General features: G+C 44.0%; 1 protein-coding gene across 3 annotated transcripts in view; it reads left to right on the plus strand.

Annotated features, from left to right (window-relative positions):
- VPS53 (VPS53 subunit of GARP complex) overlaps positions 1-25,733 on the plus strand; it is a 164,394-nt gene that overhangs the window by 55,984 nt on the left and 82,677 nt on the right. For all 3 annotated transcript variants that reach the window (XR_009246999.1, XM_058676665.1, XM_058676664.1), the window contains exons 7-11: positions 798-917; positions 9,773-9,851; positions 12,701-12,844; positions 13,305-13,447; positions 17,425-17,566. Coding sequence is in view for 2 of the 3 variants with exons in the window: in XM_058676665.1 (XP_058532648.1) it covers positions 798-917; positions 9,773-9,851; positions 12,701-12,844; positions 13,305-13,447; positions 17,425-17,566 (628 nt within the window). In the remaining variant the exon portion in view is untranslated. The remainder of the gene's footprint in view (positions 1-797; positions 918-9,772; positions 9,852-12,700; positions 12,845-13,304; positions 13,448-17,424; positions 17,567-25,733) is intronic.

Genomic DNA, 25,733 nt, shown 5'->3' on the forward strand with positions numbered 1-25,733 from the left:
CTCCGTGGCTTCCTCCCCAGAGCTCAGACCAGGCAACAGGTGGCACCATGCCACCTTGGCCTCAGCTTGATCCCGTCTTTCAGTGCTTCTAAAGAAAGGTCATAAATTATACATTTACTTTAAAAGCCCAACCCTAATGAAAAATGTAGAGCTAATAGCTTGTGCTTCCTCACTGGGTGTAACTGTTGATTTAATCAACATCCTTTTATTTATGTCTCATTAAACCCTAGCAAAAAAGAAAATGAATGTGTCTGACACAAAGTTGCTTATCATTGGTTTAAAATCTTAAAATTTGAGGTAACATGTATATGTATATAAAATGCCTTTTGTTATATCCTAGAAAGATGCATTTGCTTTGTTCTATATTCTGTAATCCTCAGATAACGACTTCGCTCACTCTGTTCTTTGCAAAAAGCCAACTAATCCTATAATACTCAACGCAAATGCCAAATTCTTAAAATCTTCCCAGATTCTTCTTTTGTACTGATGAGAATCTCATCACCCACTTATTTTTCTTTACCCCCAAGGCAATCAGCTTGTACTTCCATTTAAAATCTAGTTCATCCTGCTTGTTATTAGTGAGATATGTGTTCATTTTCTCCTTTGGCAAATGCTATCACCTCAGTGGTTTGCACCAGGTCTTTTTTTTTTCCTCCTTTGATGTACAACACCACACTTATTCAGTACTGATAATATGTTTATTAAATCAAGTTGATGTCTGTCTTAGAGTAATTGTAAATCTGTACGTTGTATCTTTAGTGTTTCTCTGGAGTTTTCAGTTTTCTCTTTTCTTGCAGGGCAATGACCAGGAGAAGACAGTATGGAGAAGTTGCTAATCTCCTTCAGGGTGTGATGAATGTTCTGGAACATTTCCACAAGTACATGGGAATCCCGCAGATCCGGCAGCTTTCTGAAAGGTGAAATGTTGGTGGGGAATCTGACCTTCCCTTAAGAAAAAGCTGGTGCTGGAAAGTGCTGAGCACTGAGCTGAGGCAGATGTCCCCTGCCAGCTCTTCAAAAGCTCCACCTGAGTTAGGGAGTTGCAGGTATTTATATAGACTGCTGTCAGTTGTCCACATTTCTGAAGGACACTGTTCCAATGACCCGTTTCCTCATAACAAGCCACCGCGTAATTTAATAATTTGATTGTTTTGCTCATGTAATTTGACCTGAGTGGGTTTTAAGAATGAACAGGTTAAGAAATCAGGCCTTGAAAGTTACTTCTGCTGCTAAGATTCCAGACTCTACGAGGGTATAGTCTCCCTCCATACCCTGAGAAGGAGGAACATCGTTTTCCCAGGCCACAAGCAGGGAGCTGAATGGGAAGTGAGGACGCTGGGATTAGAACCGGCACCCATATGGGATCCCGGTGCATGCAATGCGAGGACTTTAGCCACTAGGCTACAGCGCCGGGTCCAAATTTCTTAATTTTCAAGAAAAGTATCCTCTTTTGTTCCTTTCTTTTCCATGTCTATGGCTTGTTCTTTCTCTTCTGTTTATGGAATTCCTATTACACGAATATTGGAACTTCTAGATCTTCTACCCTGTTCCCTCTCCCTGGCTTTTTTTTTTCTCTCATACTTTCCATCTCCTTGTCCTTTTGGACTACTTTCTGAAAGAATTCCTCAAATTAGTCTTCTTGTTTAAATTTATTCTTAGCTTGTGCCCATAATGTATTTGGCTCAGCTGTTGAATCTTTACTTTAATAATCCAGCTTTTAAATTCTTGATATCTGGCTGATTCTCTCTCTCTCTTTTTCCTTTCATGGGCATAATACCATGCTAACCTCTCAGAGAATATGTATGGATTTGAAAGCTGTATTTCTCTTTCCTGTGGAATAGTCTTCAGTTTGTTGAGCATGGCAGTTCTCTCTGGGTAATAACATTCTGCAAATGTCTGCTGAGTCTTAGCTGGATGCTCAATAGTTTTTGATAGTGTTATTCTGATCAGGAATACCACCTGCTAGTCTAGGAGAGCAGGGTGCAGTCTTTGGCTGTGTGTGTCACAGGCTGCTCTTCTGAAGTACAGCAGACCTGTTGCTGAAGGAGCTGCTGGGCGTCCAGGGGCTGACCTTCTGGATTTGGAGGCCCTCCCTAATCTTGGATGTGGTCGGCCTCTTTGGCCATGCTGAGTTTCTCATTCATAAGGTCCCACTTCCAGCACCCAACTTTTGTTGGTAGGGATGCCGACCTGGGTTCTGGCTCAGCTATTCCTATTGCAGGAGCCCCAACACACCCTGCTGCATTTGCTCCAGGCTCCTGGCATCCACCACCCTCATGGCTTTCATTTTTTTTTTTTCTATTTTTTTTTTAAAGATTTATTTTATTTTTATTACAGAGCCAGATATACAGAGAGGAGGAGAGATAGGAAGATCTTCCGTCCGATGATTCACTCCCCAAGTGAGTGCAACGGCCAGTGCTGTGCTGATCTGGAGCCAGGAGCTAGGAACCTCCTCCAGATCTTCCACATGGGTGCAGGATCCCAAAGCATTGGGCCATCCTCATCTGCTTTCCCAAGCCACAGGCAGAGAGCTGGATGGGAAGTGGAGCTGTTGGGATTTGAACCGGCGCCCATATGGGATCCCGGCACGTTCAAGGCAAGGACCTTAGCCACTAAACCATGGCACTGGGCCCTTTTTTTTTATTTATTTAAATTTGAGGGGCAGAAAGAGAAGCAGTGAAAACAACATCCTGTCTGCTAGTTCAGTCCTCACAAACCTGCAATGACTCAAACTGGACTAGACCAGAGCTAGCAGCCAGCTATCCCACGTGGATGATAGGAGCCTGGTTAGTTACCTGAGCCAACACCACTGCCTCCCAGGATCTGCACTGGTAGGAAGCTGGAGTCAGGAGCCAGAAGTGGAATTCAGCATACGCACTGTGACACCGTGGGATACAGGCATCTTAATCGTCAGGCTCGATGCCTGCTCATACAGCTTGCATTTCTGAGAAGCCGTTTTTGGGCAGTGATTTTTTAAATTCAATCTTGTTCTTCCCTGAAGTGCTTGAAATTTCTAGTCTACCCACATCTTTTCCTGCCTGGTTCTGAACTTTTATTAAAATCTTTTCCTTATTTGTGAAGATTTGGGTTTGGAATGCAAAGTTGCAACATGTGCTGCTCAGTGTGCCATCTTATGGTAGAAATGCCAAAGCATTATTAAGGAATGTCCGAGGAGAACTAGGCAGAGAGCTGGGAAATCACCACCCTTCCCCTCATCCTTCCTAACCCCTTCATACCCAGAGGCTGGCTGATCGCCACATCAGACTGGGAGTGGGAAGCAGCCAAGGAAGCGGACTGACAGAACTTTATGAGCTACAAGAAAAAAGGAAGCTTGCAGAGAAGACAGATTTGTTCTCAGAGGAAGGAGGAAGAGGGAGGAAAGCTGTATTGCCTACTGCTAAGCTCAAGTTAACCCTGAGTTGATATCTTCCTTACTTCACGTTCACTTAGCCCCCCCCCCCATTTTAATTTATTTATTTTTAATTTTTTTCAAGATTTATTTACTTATTTATTTTTAAGATTTTTTTTTTTTTTTGCAAAGTCAAATATACACAGAGGAGAAGGGACAGAGAGAAATGTCTTCCATCCGATGAGTCACTCCCCAAGTGAGTACAACGGCCGGTATGCGCCAATCCGAAGCCCGAGCCAGGAGCTCTTTGGTGTCTCGCATGCGAGTTCAGGGTTCCAAGGCTTTGGGCCATCCTCAACTGCTTTCCCAGGCCACAGCAGGAAGCTGGATGGGAAGTGGAGCTGCTGGAATTAGAACCAGCACCCATATGGGATCCTGGTGCATGCAAGGCGAGGACTTTAGCCACTAGGCCACCACGCTGGGCCCAGATTTATTTATTTGTATTGGAAAAGCAGGTGTACAGAGAGGAAGATCTTCCATCTGATAGTTCACTCCCCAAGCGGCCACAATGGCTGGAGCTGAGCCAATCCGAAGCCAGGAGCTTCTTCTGGGTCTCCTATGTGGGTGTAGGGTCCCAAGGCTTTGAGCCGTCCTCAACTGCTTTCCCAGGCCGCAAGCAGGGAGCTGGATGGGAAACGGGACTGCCAGGGTTAGAACCAGTGCCCTTACGGGATCCCAGCATGATCAAGGTGAAGACTTTAGCCACTAGGCTATTGTGTCCCCCCCCCCCTTTTTAAAAAAAAAAAAGATTTATTTATTTTGGGACTAGCACAATGGCCCAATTGGCTAATCCTCTGCCTGTAATGCCAGCATTCTATGTGGGTGCTGGTTCATGACCCAGCTGCTTCATTTCCCACCTAGTTCCCTGCTTGTGGCCTGGAAAAGCAACAGAGGACGGCCCAAGCCTTGGGACCCTGCACCTGTGTGGGAAACACAGAAAATGCTCCGGGCTCCTGGCTTCAGATCAGCTCAGCTCCAGCCATCACAGCCATGTGGAGAGTGAATGAACTAGCAAATGGAAGATATTTTTGTGTCTCCTTCTCTCTGTATATCTGCCTTTCCATTGAAAATAAGTAAAAATCTTGAAAAGATTTATTTTTATTGGAAAAAAAAATTTTGTGCGGAGAAGAAAGAGGAGAGACAGAGAGAGAAGGTCTTCCATCTGCTGACTCACTCCACAAATGGCTACAGCAGCCAGAACTGACCAGCTCAGAACCAGGAGATAAGAACTCCACCCTGATTCCCACCTGGGGGGTAGGTGCCCAGGTACCTGGCTCATCCTCAGCTGCATTTGTCCATTAGACAGCTGGTTTTGGAGCAGAGCAGCTGGTACTTTGGTACTCCAATATGGTATGCCACAGCACCAGTCCTGTATAATACAGTGTTCATTACTGTAGTCCTCATGCTACAGATCTAAAACTACTTATCCTTTGGAACTGAAACTTGTATTCTTTGACTTACATTTCTCAGTCCTGCCTCCTTTCCTTGTAACCACCATTCAATTCTAGTTGGCTTTTTATTATTATTATTATTATTGTACATGTAAGAGAAATCATAGGGTACCATGAGGTGGAAAGATCCTTGTTGTTGTAAAGGCAGGATGTCCCTTTTTAAAGGCGAGTGATATTACACAGATGCATATACCACAATTCCCCTGTAGGCTTTAGATTGCTTTTCTATCTTGATATCATGAATAGTGTTGAGAACAGGAGAGGATTTCATTATTTTTAGGTGTGTACAGAGCAGGATTGCTGGGTCAAATGTTAGATTCATTTAGGTGTCTTGAGGAATCTCTGTACAGGTTTCTCACTGGTTTACATTTCCACCAACAGTGTATAGTCTTCTTTCCTCCATACCCTCAGCAACGTCTGTCATCCCTTGGCTTTGTACAGCAGCTATCCTGGGGGTGTAAGGTGTATCTCACTGTAGTTCTTTTGTTGATTAAGGCCAGTTTTCATTTCTTTGAAAGAGATGGAGCATGAAAGCTTCCCATCCAGCTCCCTGTTGGTATCCTGGGAAAGCAGTTGAGGATGGCCCAAAGCCTTGGGGGCCCTGCACCCACGTGGAAAACCTAGAGAAAGCTCCTGACCCCTGGCTTCGGATTGGCTCAGCTCCAGCTGTTGCAGCCATTTTAGGATTGAACCAGTAGACAGAAGATCTTTCCGTCTGTCTCTCCTTCTTTCTATCTGCTTTTCTAATAAAAATAAATAAGTCTTTAAATTTTTTTTAAAGTAATTTTATGAATTTGAAGGGACATTATGATCAGTATTGTCATGGCATTGTCTTAGCAGAGAAAATCTGAAACAAGTGTTTAGTGGTTAGGATGCCTACATGCCATATTGGATCCACGTTCTAACTCCCTGCTACTGCAGGTCCTGGGAGGCGATGGTGATGGCTGAAGGTATTCTGTTCCTGCCACTCACTTGAGGGACCTGGAATGTGTACCCTGTTCCTGGCTCTGGTTGGGCCCAGCCCTAGCCACTTCAGGAATAACCCATTAGATTGGAGCTTGTTTCTCTCTCTTGCTATCCCCCATCCCACCTCTCAGAAAGTGAATAAAATTTATTAGGAAGCTATCCAACATTCCGTTGATGTATCGCAGTGCTCCAGATATTCATTACCATGTAAGGCTGCTACGGATACTGGAGGATTTGCTTTCCTTTAGTTCCTTTCACAGTCTATATGTACAGTAATTTTTTTTGTAGGTTATTACAGAAGTTGTGCTATTAAACCAAATCTTGGTTTCAGTGCTTGGCTGCAGTTGTTTTTTTAAAAGCCCTGAAACTTTAAGAACTGCATATTTTTAGCATCATTCCTGGAGAATTTTCCACCTTTATGTTTGTATAGCAATGGTAAAACCATCTGGAAATGATTGAAAGAGCCGTTTGACGGGAGGGGAGGAGAGAAGGCAGGAGAGTTGCACTCTATGCATTTTTTTCAGTTTCTCTAATTTAATATCTTGCTGTCTATAAATTTTAGAAGTCATATGAGAAGTTCTGTTCCAGAGTCTTTGCCTGTACATTTGAAATACAAAGTTCATGAGCCTTGATTTGAATATTGTCTTCCAACTATCCTGGCAGATGCATCTGTGTTTAATGTAGCGTTGAAGGAAAGATTTTTTTTTCCTCTTTAATATCTTTACATTTCAAATCCTTCTGACTTAAGCATATTCATGAACATGAAGTTTTCTAGTCAGCAGTCAACATTTCCTGAAAAAGAACGGAAGAGCCTTACATTTTTATGAAAATCATGAAGCCCTAGAACCAAAATGCGTATTTAAAAACTCTTTCCAGCCTTTTACACAAGGGCACTTCAAAGTTGCATGGAAAATGGGATTAAAAGATAAGTTTATTTTCATGCAAAAAATATTGGCGCTCTATGCAGTTTTTCCATAATGCACATGTTCAATAAAGTTCTTGGAGAGTCCTTGTATGTGAGAGATTCTTGGCAGGTTAGAAGGTCTCGTGGCATGGGGGGAGGGGGAAACTACACTAGAGGCAGTGTTTGGTGCTGAGCAGCTGTGAGACCATGCCAGTGTGTTTTGGGCCTCTGTCTGTTTCTCAGCTGTGAAGATGGTCCTTGATGGTCTTGGAAGCCCCCCACCTGTCACTGTGCTAGTCTTGATTGAGATTCTTGGCAGAGTTTGTCCATTTAGAAATGTAGCATCTGTCTAATTAACCCTGCTGTGTTCAGTTTAAGTTCAACTGGATGCCAGGAGGGATTTGTATTTACGCTGTCCTCTATTAGCCTGGTGTTCTTAAGAATGATAGGGATTTGGGATGGTTAACTCATGTGTTTGGGACTGTCTCACTCGATCAGTCACTTCACAATAGGAACTTGCTTTCCACTGTTAGGAGAGGACGGAATTTAAAGGAGCAAGGCAAAAGGACTATTCTAAGTGTGATTTCTTTCTAGCATCTGGTTGAAGCAACTGTTTTTAAAGTCTGTGATTTACCTCTCTTTAACAGTGTGTAGGATCATAGCTTCAATTTATAGAACCCCATCAGTGCTGTCTGTAAGGGAATGGCTGCTCATTGATCCAAGTCACTGATAGACGCTTCTTTTGGAAGTGTTTCTGTGCAGAAGCTTCTGCCTCGTTTCCAATCTTGGTTAACATAAAGTTGGCAGCCACCTGCAAAGGTGGATGATGTTGCCTGCTAGAGCTAGCATAATCACTGCTGAAGAGGACACTGTGCAGTCCTCTAGTACAGGTTTCTAGTCCCACCCTCTCATTTCACAATTGTTGTTAGTTGTGGCCCACACAGAAGCAATCTGTAGTTACACACAGCTCACTAGTGACACAGCTAAGGCTTAGCCTCTCCCAGGAAATGGCTGTAAAAACAGAATAAAAAGTGATGGTGAGGCAGTCTACAAACTGTAACTGTCAGTTCACTAGCTTGTATTCTGGTGGTGCCAAACACCATCACAGATGCCTGTTGTCTTTTCTGCCCACTTGAGTCTCAGAGACAAAGAATATGGGTGAGGAACTGTTGTGGGGCGGAGGGTGAGTGAAAGCTGGGTTTGCACTGTCATTGAGAGGATCAGGAGTCTTGAGGCTAGGACCCTGAGTGCTCTGGTCAAGGCTAGTCTTTCCCCTACAGGGATTGCTCCTGGGTTAGAGGGAACTCATCCTCTGTTTATGCTTCCAGCAAGAGGGAAACAGAGGGGACTGACTTCTGGAAGCCATGTCTTGTGACCTGGCACCAAAGGAGGCCATCTGTTGGCTCATTCTGTGGGAGTCACAAGATGCTGTGAGGTACAATTTTGTGAATGTTGTTTTCTCTCCTACTAGGGATGTTTCCTATCGTCTGATGGGCAGCTGTAAATGATGGCCTTGCTTGTGATCTGTAATGCAGGGTTTATTCCAGTAATAGCCTTATCTGAGTTATTTTTTGCCCCTTTGAAAACGTAGTTTAAAAGATTGCAGACACACCTATGAACATGGTTTTAAGAGTTTTAAAGATAGTGGAAAAAACCTGGAAAGTATTGGGAATAAGGTATATTTATAACTATGCCATAGGAAAAAAAAATAGACTGTTGTGAGTTGCATCTATCCCGTTATTTTAAAAAATTTTAAAAAAATCAACAGTTGCCAAGTACTCCTCAGTAGCCAAAGAAATTGTGGTTTTGAATGGTTCACTATTTCTAGAAACTTCATGAAGTTAATTCCAAAGTAACAGGGTGGAGCTCTATAAAGGACACATGTTATTTGATGCTGCTTTTTATAAAGCTGAGGTATTGGCCTTGGCTTAGGATACTTCAGCCCCAGAGCCTGGTGCCCCCATGGCTCTGGGAGTCTGACTGGCGTGAGGCATCCACCAGCATAAGGCAGCTGGGGAAAGACCAGGAGGACATGACCAATTGTAAGGGACGCTGATGCACTAATGATTCCTTTCCCATCCTAACACTTGGTCCTGTCTTCTGTTTCATTCAAGACTATCAATATCTTGAACTGCTGGTATACGTGCAAACCACTGTTAAGTACTGGCCTCCTCTTTGTAACTGGTTTTCCTTGCAGTTTAATCTTCCTCATAATCTTCTGAATTTTCATCTTGATTTAGTGGCCATCATTCTTAGCAGCTGATGTCATATTGAGCTCTTTTGCTTTTTACTTTAGAAAGCATTCTCTGTGTTCATTTGCATTTGGACACCGGTTCAAGTCCTGGCTGCTTCATTTTCTGTCTACCTTCCTGCTGATATGCTCGGGAAGGCAGTGGAAGATGGCCCAAGTGTTTTGGCCCGTGCACCCACGTGAAAGAACCAGATGAAGCTTCTGGCTCCTGGCTTCAGCCTAGCGCAGTCCAGGCTGTTCATCGCAGCCATTTGTGGGAATGAACCAATAGCTGAGAGATCTGTTTCTCTCTCTCTCTTCCTCTCTCTCTCTCTCTCTCTCTCTCGCTCTGTAACCATGTCTTTGAAATAAACAAATAAATAAATCTAAAAAAAGCTGTTGATCCTCTTGGTTCTTGGTTAAAAACAAAAAAGCCTACTCAAATAGTTTGAAGCCTTCTTCCCACAATCCCTTGCTCTGAGAAACTGGAGACCAGTTATACCAGCAATCCAAAATGGAGTTATATTTAATTTGGGTGTGATGATACCTGTGATCTTGTCCCACAGCGTTGTCCTATCCCTCAATGAAATGTTATAATGATTAAAAAAAGATTACCTCACTGCAGCTGAAGGGCAGGCTAGAAAAGAAGATCCAACAGATGCCTGTAAACATGCAGTTATCTAGTGTGGCCTCCCTGGTCCAGTCCCACATCCCTCCATCCTTCCTGGATGCTCTCTACAGCCATCACAGTGTTGTCCCATGTGAATTGGCCATTTGGTGCCAAATGCTGACATATTCTCTTCTCCTCACAGAGTGAAAGCTGCACAGACTGAGTTAGGACAGCAAATCCTGGCTGATTTTGAAGAAGCATTTCCTTCCCAGGGTACCAAGGTATTTTTTACTTTCCCTCCGTCTTTAGATGTTATACCTATCCTTGCCTAATTTGTGTTCATTACAGTTGCCATTCACTTATCATTCCAAAAGTATTTTCTGACAGCCACAAATATATGTTTGCTGAAAAATGAAGGTAATGAGACTATCCTTCATTTTTAAATATTTCCAGAGTGATGCTCTTTCAGCACCAAAAAAATGTGAGGGTTCAGTTTGATCTGATTTCATGTGTGCCAAAGTGTGTATGTCTGCCGTACAATTTTTTTTTTCCTTCCTGGCTGTGTTTGGGAAAAAAAAAAGATCTTGAAGCCACAGTGTCTTTTAGGATTGTTACATAATTTACTGGTTTGGATTTGGTGAAAAGGCGACTAGGAAGAATGTCCACATGCTTACATAATGCTCAGAGTGACACAATTAGACCGGCTTTAATGACCATAATCCTGTTTTTGGAATGACGGCCCTTTAGCTCTGTGGTGGCACAGTGTTGTGTCTGTGAAGCCCACAGGATTTTGCTTGTGAGCTGTTGGCTGCTCTTCTCATATAACCAGCTTTCCTTCACTTAGCCGTACATAGTTAACTGCGTTCAGCTCCATCCTTCAAACTGTGGCAGATGTCATCTTAATGCTTTGCATGTGTCCAGCAGCGAAAGAGCCTCAAAACCTTTTTCCCCGCTGCATTATTTGAAATATTCAAAAAAAAAAAAGAAAAAGGAATTGCTGAGGGCAGGACTGCACTGAAGTACTTGTAAGCTGACAGCCCTCCCTCCTGTACTGGGTAAGAGATGTGCTACAGCTTCATTTACTGGGCCGAGAAACATTTCCTGGCTCTGCTTTATAATTCAATCACTGGAAATATCTCAGTCATTTGTTCTTTGTGCCCTGTGAAAGAAACGTAGGAAGTAGGTCAGAGTGAGTGTAGATTACTTTACTTTAGGAAACCTGCTCCTGAGTTGAATTTCATCTTGGGGCTGTCTGCAAGGAATCACATATTTATTTGTGAAATATTTTTCCTCGAGAATTTCATCCTCCTTAGTTCTCTGACATAACTACAGGGAAGTGGTAAATATTGGCAAGCCATTATTTCTGTTTTACTACATGAGGAAAGCACAGGTCTGGGAAATGGAAAGGGATTGGAGGGCTGGTCACCAACTGTGAGCACCTGGATTGGCCAGTCCGGGCCAGACAAGTTTCGGAAGGATGTGAGTGAAGCTTATCTTCAGTGTTTAGCAGGAACTCGCCGTGGCCTGCTTGCTGTTTTATTTGTTTCCCAGATCTCACCAGGAAGATGAAGTTAAATGATTTCCTTTAATGATTTGTCTGGATTTTCTGTTTCTGTGACTTGTTGTTGTTGTTGTTTATAGAGGTTTCTTTCTTTCCTTTTTTTTTTGTCCTTTTTAAAGGTGTTACTTTTCTTAAAGGCCTTGTTCTTCCTGTTTTGCAAATGGGAATCAAGGTATTTTAAAGAATCCAAGATAATTGAACAAGTATTTTTTTTATTTTTAAATTTTTATTGGAAATGTACATGTATGGAGAGAAGGAAAGACAGAAAGATCTTCCATACACTGATTCACTCCCCAAGTGGCCACAATGGCCAGAGCTGAGCTGAGCCAAAGCCAGGAGCCAGGAATCTCTTCTGGGTCTCCCACGTGGGTGCAGGGTCCCAAGGCTTTGGACCGTCCTCGACTGCTTTCCCAGGCCACAAGCAGGGAACTGGATGCGAAGTGGAGCTGCTGGGACATGAACGGCACTCACATGGGATCCCAGCAGATGCAAGATGAGGACTGTAACCAGTAGACCATCACACTGGGCCCTTTTAATAAATTCTTATACATGAAAAGTTTCTGAATCCATGCACTCATAAACCTTGACCTCTCTGGATTCTCTGTCAAACAAAATGCTTTAATTCAAAAGCAAGAGTTAAACAGTTAGTGTGTTGGAGGAGGAAATGGTGACGAGTACACAGTGTAGAGCAAGTCCGCATTGAACAGTTTAGGCGTCAGGCAATTTAACTTGAAACTGTTTAACATCCGTTGAGGTTATATAAGTGTGGACAGAACTGACCAAAAACAAAAAGATTTAGAAATGACCTTATTCATTCACCTGCTTAAAGTCCAGTCCATGATTTTTCAGAGATGGAATAACTGTGCCAATGTTATGTGGCTTCTTCAGCAAGCCAAGAGTGGATTCCAAGTGTTCTTTTTCCTCTAGTTCCCTCTGCCAACCACGTTCATTCAATGGTTTACTTTCAAGAAAGGCCAGGGAAGATTGAATTAGCTCCTCTAATAGCAAAGGCCTTCCCTGGTGATGAATTAGTGTACTTCCACTGTCCTTTTCAGGTCAAGGAGCCAGCATCACAATATGTCACCTCTGGCTACCTGTCTGGCTCCTATAGTATCTGGTACAAATTTAGCACTGTAACAGCAGGCATTCTAGAGACTGGAGTCAGGGGAAAGTGATGCATGTTGAGTGAAGTTAGTGTCGTTCTAACTTTCAGGCCTCTCACAGTCTTAGACATCAGAAACTGCTGTCTTGATGACACTTCAGACCTTTTTCATTTAATATTCAGAAAGTAGAATTCCCTACGGTCATTACTGGCCCTGTTTTCCAAGCTGTCTCATTGCTGATTCATAGGGTGGTTTTCATGCTGGCTTCTGTGAGACCAGCTCAGTGATTCTTTCATCAAGGAACCAGTAACTAAAATATGCATCTACAGTAGGGAGAATGAGTGTCAAGGGAGTCGGAGTAACAATAACAGTGAGAGAGCAACAAGCAGCAGCAGCTGTCGGAGAAGCGTGAGATTTAGAGATCGCCTCGGGCTTGTGGACTGGTGCGTGTTGTTTGTTTTCCCAGAGGCCTGGAGGACCCAGCAACGTCTTACGAGATGCATGTCTGGTTGCTAATATTTTGGACCCTAGAATCAAACAGGAAATCATCAAGAAGTTTATTAAACAGCATCTGTCAGAATACCTAGTGCTTTTTCAAGAAAATCAAGATGTAAGTATGCACCAAATGAGATCCGATTTAACACTTGAATGTTACTGAAAAAATGAAGGCTGTCAGGCCTACTGATTTATACTTTATCAGCACACTGTCTTCCAATGGTGAGTGTTGAACCATGAATCCTAGGGGTGGACTCTCCAGTTCAGTAGTTCTTAACCTTTGTGAAGTCAGTGACTCTGCAGAAATTAATAAAAGCTACACGCCTTCTTCCCAGACTGCACATAGGCATAAAGCTGACACAGTTCTAGGAGACTTACACACCCCTGAAATTCAGCTCTGGACCGCAGGTTAAAAACCTGTGGAACATGTCAGAAAGGTAACCTAGATTCTTTAACACCATGAGAAATACAGAGATCGGTTTTCTTTTTCTTGTTTTGGAATTTGTACTTGTTTTTGTAAACTGTCAGTACTGGTTCTAAGCGCTAGGATGGTTTTTATTCCCTACCTTCATGAGGTTGCCTGGCTGGACAAAATCGACAGACGCTACGCCTGGATAAAGCGCCAGCTTGTGGACTATGAAGAGAAATATGGCCGCATGTTTCCACGCGAGTGGTACATGACTGAGAGGATTGCAGTAGAATTCTGCCATGTGACAAGGTAGATTCCATCGCCCTGCTGGTTTTAGTGCTAATTGAATCTTCAAATATGGTGCATGATGTTCTGTGAATTCGATGCCTTGTCCAAACTCTACCAGATGATTGATATGGGTCACCCTCTGTTTCTTTCTTGGTGCCAGAACTTGGCTGTGGCATAGCCCTCATCTCTAATTAAGCTTCCCTTCTCTACTCTACCAACGTACGATTCATCACCCAGATTTACCAATAGTGATCCATCATCCTCATGTTTCCCCCTGTATCTGTTTTGCAGGTATCCGTGTGCTGTGTATACATCCATCATTTTGATTGTTGACATGCTGGATAGATAGTTCCCAAGAGTCAGGGGGTTACTCTCCTTTAATGATGTGGCAGACACTTAGGAAATAATTGTTCATGAATTGGCCACCTCCACTATGGTATTTATGGTCTCTGAGTGGTTACTAATATTGATGTCTGAGTGTTCTAAGCGTTTTGATAATCATTTCTCACTTACCTTCTCTACAATATCCATGAGTGTAGCCCCGGCCAAATTGAAGAATTATAGCCCCAAAAGGCTAGCTCAGTGTATACATGACAGAGGTAAAACTAGAACGAAACTATTTAATTTTTATTTATATGAAAAGTACAGAGAGAAGCGAAGAAAAAGAGATCCTTGGGGCTTGGCGCCACGGCCTAGCAGCTAAACTCCTTACCTTGAACGTGCTGGGATCCCAAGTGGGTGCTGGTTCTAATCCCGGCAGCCCCGCTTCCCATCCAGCTCCCTGCTTGTGGCCTGGGAAAGCAGTTGAGGATGGCCCAAAGCCTTGGGACCCTGCATCCACGTGGGAGACCTGGGAGAGGCCCATGGCTGCTGTCTTTGAATCAGCTCAGCTCTGGCCATTGCAGTCACTTGGGGAGTGAATCATCGGATGGAAGATCTTCTTCTCTGTCTCTCCTCCTCTCTGTATATCTGACTTTCTAATAAAAATAAATAAATCTTAAAAAAAAAAAAAAAAGAGAGTGAGAGAGAGATATCCTACCTCTTCCAACTCACTCTCCCAAAGCCCAGAGTGACTAGAGCTGGGCCAGGCTGAAACCAGAATCCAGCCCAAGTCTGCAATGTGCATAACAGGAACCCGAAAAACATGAGCAATCATTGCTGCCCAACAGGGAACTAGAACTGGAAACGGAGCTATGTCTTGAACTCAGGCACTTGAGGCATCCCAGCAGCACCTTAACCCTTGTGCCAAACTCTTGTCCCTGGGGTTTTTATTCTTTATTTGGTGACTGGTTCTTATTAGTTATGTGAGGATATTTCAAAAAGCCCATGGAAATTGAAGAAAAATACATTTATTTTCAAATAAACATTTTTTAAAAATCAAGGTGTATTTTCTTCATAGTACATAGTTTCCATAAACTCTTTGAATATCCCTGTGTATTCCCTTCCAATTATACAGATTTATATCTAACACAAGGTTAATAAAAAGGTCAGCTGCCCTAGCATAATATCATGGCGGTTATTCCCCTTAAAGCCATAGAAGGTGCAGATTTTAGATTCTACTTGTATTGTGAGAACAAAAGGTTTTAAAGGATATTGACTTCCTTCTTTTAAAAGAGGCTTTATTATGTAGTACAGTTTTAGGTTCACAGCAAAAGTGAGCAGGTCAGAGATTTCCCATGTACTCTGTGTCTCACTCACTATCAGCATCCTCCAGTGGAGTGGTACGTTTGTTGCACTTGATAAATCTACAGTGACACTGTGTCACTCAGAGTCCGTAGTTTGTATTAACATTCACCCCTGTATCATATATACATTTGGTGTGGTTATTGTGTTAGGAAGCAAGTTTGCTACCTTGAATGGAGATAACATTTTAGGAACAAATTCAAGGTCTGTTGTGATTGTCACCTTCTCAATCCTGATTATCAAAGAGAAGAATGACTTCCTTGAGAAAATGTTAGCTAATCCTCTTTGGCCCATAGTTTAGCAGACGTGCAAAGTAGCTCTGTGAGAAGTGAAGCCTGTAAAAAGGACTGGGCGTCAGTACCTGCTATTGTTGTCTCAGCTCATGGCGGTGTTGCTGCCAAGCTTTTATTGTTAGCATTTTGGCAAAAATCCTACAGCTAGATCATTCTCAAATAAACTCAAAGCTCTTTGTTTGATTTTGTCGTTTGTTTGTGTGGGAAGATGATAAGTTAATACTTGCTAAAAACTCACATATCACTGTCCCCTAATAACTTAGATTCTGAAACGACACTGGAGTAACACCTAAGCTTTCCTTCACATAGACTCCCAGGCTGTCACTGGGAGCAGTGTTTCTACGGTTTATGCTCTCTAGCTGAAGAGACAGTTACTGAGCTCCTTGTAAGAGAGGATGTTGTGATTTTGTAAGTAATGATTTGTGAGATAATACAGGCTATATGTATTTTAATGAAATATTGAGTAAGTGCTTCATATTTGAAATTATTGAAAACATAGTCCTGGAGTGGACTTTAGCATGGTGCTAAAGACACCACTTGGGCCACCTTCCTCTCAGATCATGGTGGCTGGGTTTGAGTCCTAGCTCTGCTTCTAATCCCATCTTCTGCTTAATGCGCATTTTTGGAGGCGGCAGGTGATGCTTCACCCACGTGGCAAACTTGGATGCAATTCTCAGCTGCTAGTTTTGGATTGGCCCTAGCCCGTCTGCTGTGGGCATTTGTGAAGCAGACTCAGAGAGGGGAAATCTGTGTCCTTTCTGTCTCTGTCTCTCTCTCTGGCTTTCAATGAATAAATAAATAAATAAATTTTTGAAGACCAAAATACATAATAATGACCAGTTTACATATTAGTGACAAATTACCATTTGTAGTCCTTGATTTTTTTTACTAGCAGATAATTTCACTATACAAATTTTTTAGAATGTATATTTTATTTTCTCAGTACCCGCAATTTTGTTTTCCACTGTTTGAGTTATCTTCAATCAAATGCAGCTTAAAAATAGTAAATGGAAAATTCCATTAATGGGCAATTCATAAACTTTAATTTTATTAATATCTTCAATTTTATTAATATCTTACTGTTACTATTTGCTAAATTAAATTTTATTGGGCTGTAATCCTTTACCTGCCTGTGCACCAGCATCGCATATGGCTGCTGGTTCAAGTCCCAGGTACTCCACTTCCCATTCACTCTTCTACTAATGGTCTGAAAAGTCAGTGGTGGGGCCCGGCGGTGTGGCCTAGTGGCTAAAGTCCTCGCCTTGAAAGCCCCAGGATCCCATGTGGGCGCCAGTTCTAATGCCGGCAGCTCCACTTCCCATCCAGCTCCCTGCTTGTGGCCTGGGAAAGCAGTTGAGGACGGCCCAATGCATTGGGTCACTGCACCCGCGTGGAAGACCCGGAAGAGGTTCCTGGTTCCCGGCATCGGATCGGCGCGCATTGGCCCGTTGCGGCTCACTTGGGGAGTGAAACATCGGACGAAAGATCTTCCTCTCTGTCTCTCCTCCTCTCTGTATATCTGACTTTGTAATAAAATAAATAAGTCTTTAAAAAAAAAAAAAAGAAAAGTCAGTGGTGGATAGCCCAGTTCTTTGCACTCTGCACCCACAGGGGCAACCCACAAGAAGCTCCTGGCTCCTAGCTTTGGATCAGCTCAGCTCTGGCTGTTGTGGTCATTTGAGGGATAAACCAGCAGATGACAGATCTCTCTGTTACTGACTTTCAAGTAAAAATAAAATGAATCTTAAAGAGGTCAGTATTAATATAAAAAAGTAAATTGAGCTTATCATAGGTATGTAAGCATATCTAGGATCTGTTGATGCCTGAAATGGTTCCCTGTGACTTTAGGCATTCCCAGAATGTCTTGGAATGTATTTGTTTCTGGGTAAGAGTATTCAGATTGACTTAGTGGTAGACCCCAGGGTTTGAAATGATCAGGTACAGTTTTTTTTTAATGTACATATTTTTTTCTTATCTTGAATGAATGAGTGGTTTGACAATATTCTTATCTCTATTTTCAAGGACAGAACTTGCCAAGATTATGCGTACCAGAGCCAAGGAAATCGAAGTGAAATTGCTTCTTTTTGCCATTCAGAGAACAACCAACTTTGAGGGATTTCTTGCAAAGCGCTTCTCCGGCTGTACCCTGACAGATGGAAACGTGGTAAGAACTTCCGAGGGAGGCTGGACCCTCATGGCTGGGCCATTGTGTTTCATGATTTTCAGTGACAGTGAAATCATCTATAGGCTCAGGTGCTTCAGCCTATTCTAGTGATTTCAGTGAGTTACCGTAACAATACTCTTCATGGTTTTATTGTTGGTGTATTATGTAGTTATTTGTGTTTTTATAATGTCCTATCTTTATCTAAGTATTCATATTTTACAGACTAGTAATTTTGTGCGTCATACAGGTCTCACTTCTTCAGTCTCACTTTATCAGCTAATCAGAGTTGATTATAATTAGGATATGTTGTTATTTAAGTGTTTACCTTTTCACTTTCCTGGAGAGCAAACCAGTTCAGCGTGCCTCTGTCACACTCACACGTGTCTGGGGACTATCCCCGCTCCTTTGGAATGATAGAATGTGGTATTGCTGGTGGAAAATACTAAACCCGAATGGATGTTCGGCCGGCAGCTAAGGTGTGAGTTATAGTGTCCACATTCCTGGCTTTGGCTACTGACTTCAGTCTACTTCCTGCTCCTATAGGCCCTGGAAGGCAGCAGGTGATAGCTGAAGGAGTTGCATTTCTGCCACCAACAGCCGGGGAGACCAGGGTTGAGTTTCTAGCTCCCAGCTTCAGTCTAATGCCACCAACAGCCGGGGAGACCAGGGTTGAGTTTCTAGCTCCCAGCTTCAGTCTAACCCATTCCCAACCATAGCAGACATTTGGGGAACAGACCAATAGATTGGAACACTTCCTCTTTCTCTCACGCTCTCTCTGTGCTTATCAAATTAATAAATAAAAGAAAAATTCATTTAATCTCTTTGTAATCAAAGACCAGGCCTAAAGTGTCTTTCTGAAGACTTTCTTGCTTTGGAGGCCCAGGCTCACTGTTAGCATATCAGCATGTTTTCTTCACATTTGTTACCCATGAAGAAGCCACATTTCTGTTTTATAGAAAATAGATTTGTTTTCATAAAGTTCTGATAGAGCAGCAACATGATTGGTAGTAAAATCCTTGGATGAGAAATGAAGAGAAGCTTGTAGTCCAGCACTGACATTGCTGTAGTGTAGTGAGCCACCTGTTGTATGACATGAGAGGAATGGGCAATCCTTTAATAACAGTGCTATGGGGAATAACCAAGACATAAACCCAGAAGTTATAAAGATACGTACTCAAAAGTTTGACAACATAAAAAGAACAAAATTTATTTGGGGGAAGGGGAAAGGTGATACACATAATTAAAGGATTATAAAATAGTTTTAGCTTTATAAGACTAATGATATGTATAGGTACGTATAGTTGTATATATAGAGAAGTATATATATATATGTGTGTGTGTATAAAGAATTCCTAAAAACCCATAAGAAAAAGGCAATCCTTCAGGAAAAATGACTGCGGTATCAAGGAAAAGAAGCCACAAAACAGATGAGAATGTCCTTAAAGAAAATGCAGGTCACAAAAGGAAATAGCGGAAATACTGCTAAACAAAGCTTGTGTTTCTGCTGAGAAGTGCGTGCTTAGCTTTGACTCTCACCTGGTTTCCTCCCACTGCTTCTCCTCTCTGCCCACCCACTGCATGCGGCTGGCACTGTGTCAAAGACTAACACAGCTCTGAATCAGCCCTCCTGAGATCTAGTACCAAGGTTTGAAAATGTCCCACAGGCCCTGCACTGGGAGTAGCCCCCAGAGGTCCCATGGCCTCTGGCAGAGCAGAATCAGTGGAGCACAAGGGCAGCTCCATGAGTCAGTTGTCAGCTGACTGGATGGGAAATGATTCCTAAAGAACGATGCTTGATGAATATTCATGCCAAGTCCCTGTTTCGAGCCATTCTTTTCCTCCTTTCGCTGGATACTGTTGCCCAGTGGTTTTTGTTATAATTTAGGAAGCTATAGGATCACTTAGGGATCAGTGGTCTCATTGTGTCTCATGATCAGAGTCGGCTTGAGATTGTCCCAAGACACACCGGAATTCTCATCTGTCCAAGAAAATCCTCCAAAGATCAGAAGTTCTAGAGTAATGATGGGCAGGAAAGACCTCCTTTGGACCAGAAGCTGACGCTGCTGAGCGGGGTAACCATGGAGAGGCCTGAAACAACCGACAGGGCTCTGGTGCAGTCTGCAGACCATGCTTTTCTGGAGGAAACAGGACTGTCAAAGTGGAGACTGATCTACTGTCAGCCACCTTCCGTCCAAGTGGGACGGCACTGGCAGGCTTGTTCTCAGGGCAGCACACCCTTGTCTCTCTATCCATTCAGCCAGGGCCAATTTGCTGGGCTAGAGTTTTACATCTCAGGCAGATGCTGTGGCCTGTGTCGGTGGTCAGTGGTCAGCCAGGAAGACCTGAACCTCTTTTCCCAATCCCTTTCTTTTTGCTTTGCCATGTTTGAGATCTTGCTGGTTTGTGAATCTCCTCTCCAGTTGTTTTATTGTTACAATCATCTCCTGTCGAGTTTGCTGAGAACCTCACCTTATAAATCTTGGGCCGGAGAATCCTGCTGAGTTCTGTGAGCTCTTTGTTTAGCCCCACTCGGTTGCTTAGCTATCTGCTCCACACATTTCTCCAAATCATCTTACTTTTTTAGTTCAACTTCCCTCTTCCCCAGGACTTTTTTTTTGATCCTGGTTACCATGACCTGACAATCATTTGGTATCATCACATATGCTAACAATGGTCCTCTCATGGGTTTCAAGCATTTTCCCTTCAAAATGAGCTGTTAAAGGCGGCAGAACCCTAATGACCTCATCAGCTGGGCGGGCCAGGTCTTTAGAGCCAGTTCACTGTGGCTTCACTCTGTTGGGGGAGGAGAATGCTCTCACTGTTAGGTGATTGTCTACATTGAACCTGGTGTCTGTCATCACTTTGCTTTGAGTGCCTTCTTCTCTTCATTATGATGATGATGATTTTATTTGAGAGGCAGAAAGCAGGCCAGGGCAGCACACCCAAAAGCCTCCACCATGGGGACTGGAGAAGGGACAGAGCCAGGATCTGGGAATACAATCCAGGTTTCCCATGTATGTTGCTTGACCTAATGTTCCCGTGAATGTATGACCTAATTGCTTGAGCCATCACTGCTGCCTCCCAGGGTCTGCAATGGCAGGGAACCGGAGTCAGGACCCTGAACCAGGAATTGAACCCAGGCACTGCAGAATGAGACATGCACATCTTCCCAGCTGGAATAAATGCCTGCCCCCAAACACATCTCTCTCTCTCTCTCTCTCTTTTTATTGAGATTTATTTATTTTTTATTGAAAAGTTAGACATAGAGAAGAGACAGAGAGAAAGATCTTCTGTCCATTGACTCCCCAAGTGGCTACAACAGCCTGAGCTGTGCCAGTCTGAAGCCAGGAGCCAGAAACTTCTTCCAGGTCTCTCACACAAGTGCAGGATCCCAAGGTTTTGGGCCATCCTTGACTGCTTTCCCAGACAACAAGCAGGGAGCTGGATAGGAAGCAGGGCTGGCAGGATTAGAACCGGTACCCATATGGGATCTTGGTGCTTGCAAAGCAAGGATTTTTACCTGCTAGGTTGCTGTGCTGGGCCACCCAACCACATCTCTTTACCCTTATTCTGCAGCACCAGCAGCAGCAGGGACTTGGGTGAGTCATTCGTGGCCACTGACTGTTCTGCCAACACACAGCACCAGGAAGAGGCAGCCCTGATCCTCAGGCTAGCTTTCGCCTCCCGCGAGAACATGTGCTGCCCCTAGTCTGTCCCCCATGCTGCCTTACTTCCAATATACGCTTTTTTGAAAGTCTTTTTTGGCCACTGTTGTGTTTCAGAGTATCAGAATAAACTATGAAATTATGAGAGTATATCTTGTTTCCCTTTAATACATGCCAAGTTTCATAAAGATAGTGAATTGCTTGGACAGTTATCACGCAGCAGAAAGAAGTCAGCCAAGGAGCAGGGCTGGCTAGAGATTTCCACCCCCTCACTCCCTTGCTGCCCTGTCCTTAGGTAAAGCCACCCATTTCACCCTGTCACTCAGAACCTTTAAAGTCCTTGGGGACTTTGGCTATGCAGCATTGAGGATGAGCTTGAGAGTGTCACTGGCTTCTCCTCACTAGCCGGTGTGACTTAGAGATCTGATAGAACTGTAGTGTGGTAAAAGTCCTCGCCTTGCACACACTCGATTCCCTTATGGGTGCCAGTTCTAATCCCAGCAGCCCCACTTCCATTCTAGGTCCCTGTTTGTGGCCTGGGGAAGCAGTCGAGGATGGCCTAAAGCTTTGGCATCCTGCACCCATGAGGGAGACCTGGGAGAAGCTCCTGGCTCCTGCTTCGGATTGGCACAGCTCCAGCCATTGTGAATGCTTGGGAGTAAATCAATGGGCAAAAGATCTTCCTCTCTGTTTCTCCTCCTCTCTGTATGTCTGACTTTTCAATAAAAATAAATAAATCTTTAAAGAAAAAAAGAAAGAACTGTAGTGTGAAAAAGGCTGCAGGACAGAGTCTTGTTGGTGATGACCATACTGACCCTCACAAGTGTTACAAGGTCCTGTTCTGTATCTGTTACTTGAGGAAGAAAACTGCCACAGAGAGTTGAGACTGGGGGCAGATCAGGCTACAGCATCCAAAACCAAAGGCCAAGACAGGTTAGGGACTATGCCAAGCTGGGTCAGAGCCACCACTGGCAGGTGCAGGAGCTATGGCTGGGAACAGGCCTGGCTGGGGAGCAAAGGGGACAGCCTGGTTGGGTTGTGGTTCCCAATGCTGAGTGCAAGGGCCACAGTGAGGGCTATTGTCTGGTCTGGACATGGCTGCAATCTCCCTCAGCAAAAGTGTGGACTAGGTCTGTAATGTGCCAGACTGGGTTAGACTCCAGCATGCACTGGAGCTCGTGAAAACTAAGATGGGTGTGGGACGGGCTGGCTAGGTCTCAGTCCCAATTGAGCCATGTGTGAGCTGTGTCTAGGTGTGGACCAGGCTTGGCTGGGCTGTATCACCTAAGTAAGACCCAGAATGGGAGAAGGCCAGTCAGGAAAGGCCACTGTTCCTGCTAGGACAGGAGGTGGACTAAGTAGGGCTGGCCCATGGACCAACTGGTGTGCGCAGGATCTGGCATTGGGAGAGGTGCTGATGGAGGAGCTTGGGAAACTCCTTTGTCAGGACACAGTTCCTATAGGTGAGCACAAGAACCATGAAAAGAAGCAGCCCAGACCAGGTCAGGAAATGGTACCCAAGGGCTTACATTTGGTGTAGGTCAGGGACAGGCCAGGTCAGGCCAGTTCATATCACCTGCTGGCAAATCCAAGCGCCAGAATGGTGTGAGGGTCACACCAGCTTGGCCCACTATACCAGCTAGTTCAAATGAGGGCCAAGACTGGGGGTTGGCTGGAGTTGGGGCCATCCAGGTCGGGTCAGGCTACAGCTCCCACTGGCAAATGCCAAGGTGAGGCAGGCCATGCTAGATGGGGCCACAGCACCCAACCAGCACACATGAGAGCCAGAGAAGGAGAGAGAGAACCCAGTAGGGAGCTGCATGGGGCTCCCTTGCTGGACCACCACTCCCACTAGTGAGCATGAGAGTTGGGATGAGGGCAGATCAGGCCAGGCAGAGCTACAACACGTGTTAGCTTGCATGTAAGTTGGATAGGGGACAAGCCAGGCTGGGAGGACTATACCTACGATAGATGTATAAGCCAGAGGGGGTAAGAGTTGGTTGGGTTTTGCCACAGCATCAACTAGCAGATGCTGGCATGGCGGGGAGAGGGAGGGAGAGAAACTCTGTCAAGTTAAACTGCAGAACCACCTGAAGAGTTGTTGTAAGATCCAGGAGGGGCTAAAGGCCCAGTAGGGAAACAGTGGGCACCTCCCACTTGGGTTGCCACTCCCACTGCTGAGCATAAGAACCAGGACTGGGACAGGCATGGCTGGACAGTGGCACCTGCCAGCAGGTATGTGGGCTGGATAGGAGGGCGGGTTGGGTTGAACTAGGCATCAATGCCCATTGATATATGATGTGGGACACACTGGACCAGTCTGCTGTACATACTGGCAAGCATGGGAAGCAGAGCACGGGGTGGGCCTGGTGGGGGTTTTGTGGGTTGCTCCAACTAGGCTCCAGCTCCCACTGGTTTGCATGAGGACCTAGCATGCAGTGGGCAGGATTGGACTGAACTGCAACACCCATTGGTTTATGTAAAAGACAGGGCTAGGGACAGAACTGATCCAGCAATTGCAATTATCAGTGTGTGCATAGACTGATTGGGTGATGGACTGTGCCGGACCTTGTGTTGGCAATCACACATAAGAATCAGGTCTGGGATCACCTCAGATGAAGTTTCTTTGGGAATTCCCCTCAACTGAACCGCTGGACTCAGAACCCCAACCATGGAGAGGATTGCAGGTTCCATGGTCTGACCGTGGAATGCATGTATCAGAGCTGGGCCTCTTCAGGGGCTTAGACAGAGTAGTGGATAGCATATCCAGGTGCACATGGAGGATATGACAGTATATTGGAGTCTGTAGAGGACACCTGGTACCATAACAGAGGATGGAAGACAGAACAAATTGGTCAACTACCCCAGCCAAATGTTGGCAGTGAATTCCTGGGTAAACAGACTCTAAGGTGGACTGTGTCAACTGGTGGATTATGGAGATTCCTTCGTGATTCATGTCGCTAAATCAGCAGTAATTCAGAACTGTTGAACTATCAAAACCACTTGAACAGGACCTTTGGAACATGCCCCACATTGGGGACTCTGGGGTGGTGTCGGGTGGCTGTCCTCCGTCCCAGGATACAGAGGCGGCTGGGTGACTGGGTGGTCCTTCTCTGCTGATCTCCCTCCTTTCTCCAAATACAGGGAGGGAAAAAGAGAATGTGAAAATAATGGTCTCGCCCATCTTCCTGTAGCCCTTGACCCTTATCACCCTAATCAACTATGTAAAAATCGTCAAAGTAAAGATAATTATTAAAAGAAGAAGAAGAGAAAGCTGCCAGTGCCTTTTTCCAGTTGCCTCATCTTCTCACTCGTAGTGGGGAGAGGAGTCATGATCACCTGTACATTTAAATGCCTTCAAATTGAAAGCAAATGCTGGATGTAATTGAACTTTATCCGTGTGCATTATTAGTGTCTCGATGATTCGGCTGAAGGTAGACAGATTATGTTCGGCCTTCTGCTGAAAGCAGACTAGATTAGATTAGGTTTTTATGAGTGCCGCAATGATTTGGAGAGGTTTTAGGCTTTGTTTTTTTAAAGCAAATCTTTTTTTCCCCTCCTCCTTGATGCGGTTGGATTGTCCTTTCTGCTGGACGTTGCCTAAGTTGCCTCTCTAAGTAGAATTGCTCTTTGGCTGATAGGGGTCATTTTAGTATACATGTATGCAGGAGTAGTCCCATAAAGCACATGGACTATATGTATTATGGAGGAAAGTATGCATGGATTTCAATTTTCTGCACCAAAATAATTTTAACTTTTTGCTTTATTTTCCATAAGCTCTTAGAAGTACTCCGTACTTGCTCAGATTTATAAATTCTGTTATAAGTGGAAGCTGTAGGTGCAGTTCCAGCCATGCAGCTTGTGTATCAGAGAGTTTGCAGAGGACTCTCAACTCCTGCACACCTGCACAGAAGGCTTCATGCATACCTCAGGCTTCTAGCGACTTCACACTAGTAAGAGGAAGTGTTGTTACAGTAGAAGGACTTCAGTCTAGACTAGGAAATTGCCTTCCCTTTCCTGATGGGCTTCCTTCAGTGTTTGGGAATGTGTTTTCTTTTTTAAAAATAAATTTATTTATATTTATTGGGCTGGCAGATCTACACAGAGGAGTAGAGATAGAGAGAAAGATCTTCCATCCACTGTTTTTTCACTCCCCAAGTGGCTGCAATGGCCAGACTAAGCTGATCCAAAGCCAGGAACCAGGAGCTTCCCATATGAGATCCTGTCCTGTGCATGGTGAGGATTTAACCACCGACCCATCATGCCAGGCCAGGAATACATTCTTGTATTTGAATAACATCCTAAGGGGAAATTGTGTTTCTGTGAATAGCATGCTTAAGATAAAATGTGGACATTATAGGAAAGAAAGGAGAAGCAGAAAAATGTGCATTTTCTTATCAATTGGAGATGAGGATTAGTATATTCTTTCTAGGTATTTTACATAGTTGAAATCAAATATACTTTATTCATTTGTTCGTTCACTCATTCAAAAGGCAGAGAAG

The sequence above is a fragment of the Ochotona princeps genome, chromosome 17 (genome assembly GCF_030435755.1).
Source record: "Ochotona princeps isolate mOchPri1 chromosome 17, mOchPri1.hap1, whole genome shotgun sequence".
Classification (NCBI taxonomy): Eukaryota; Metazoa; Chordata; class Mammalia; order Lagomorpha; family Ochotonidae; genus Ochotona; species Ochotona princeps.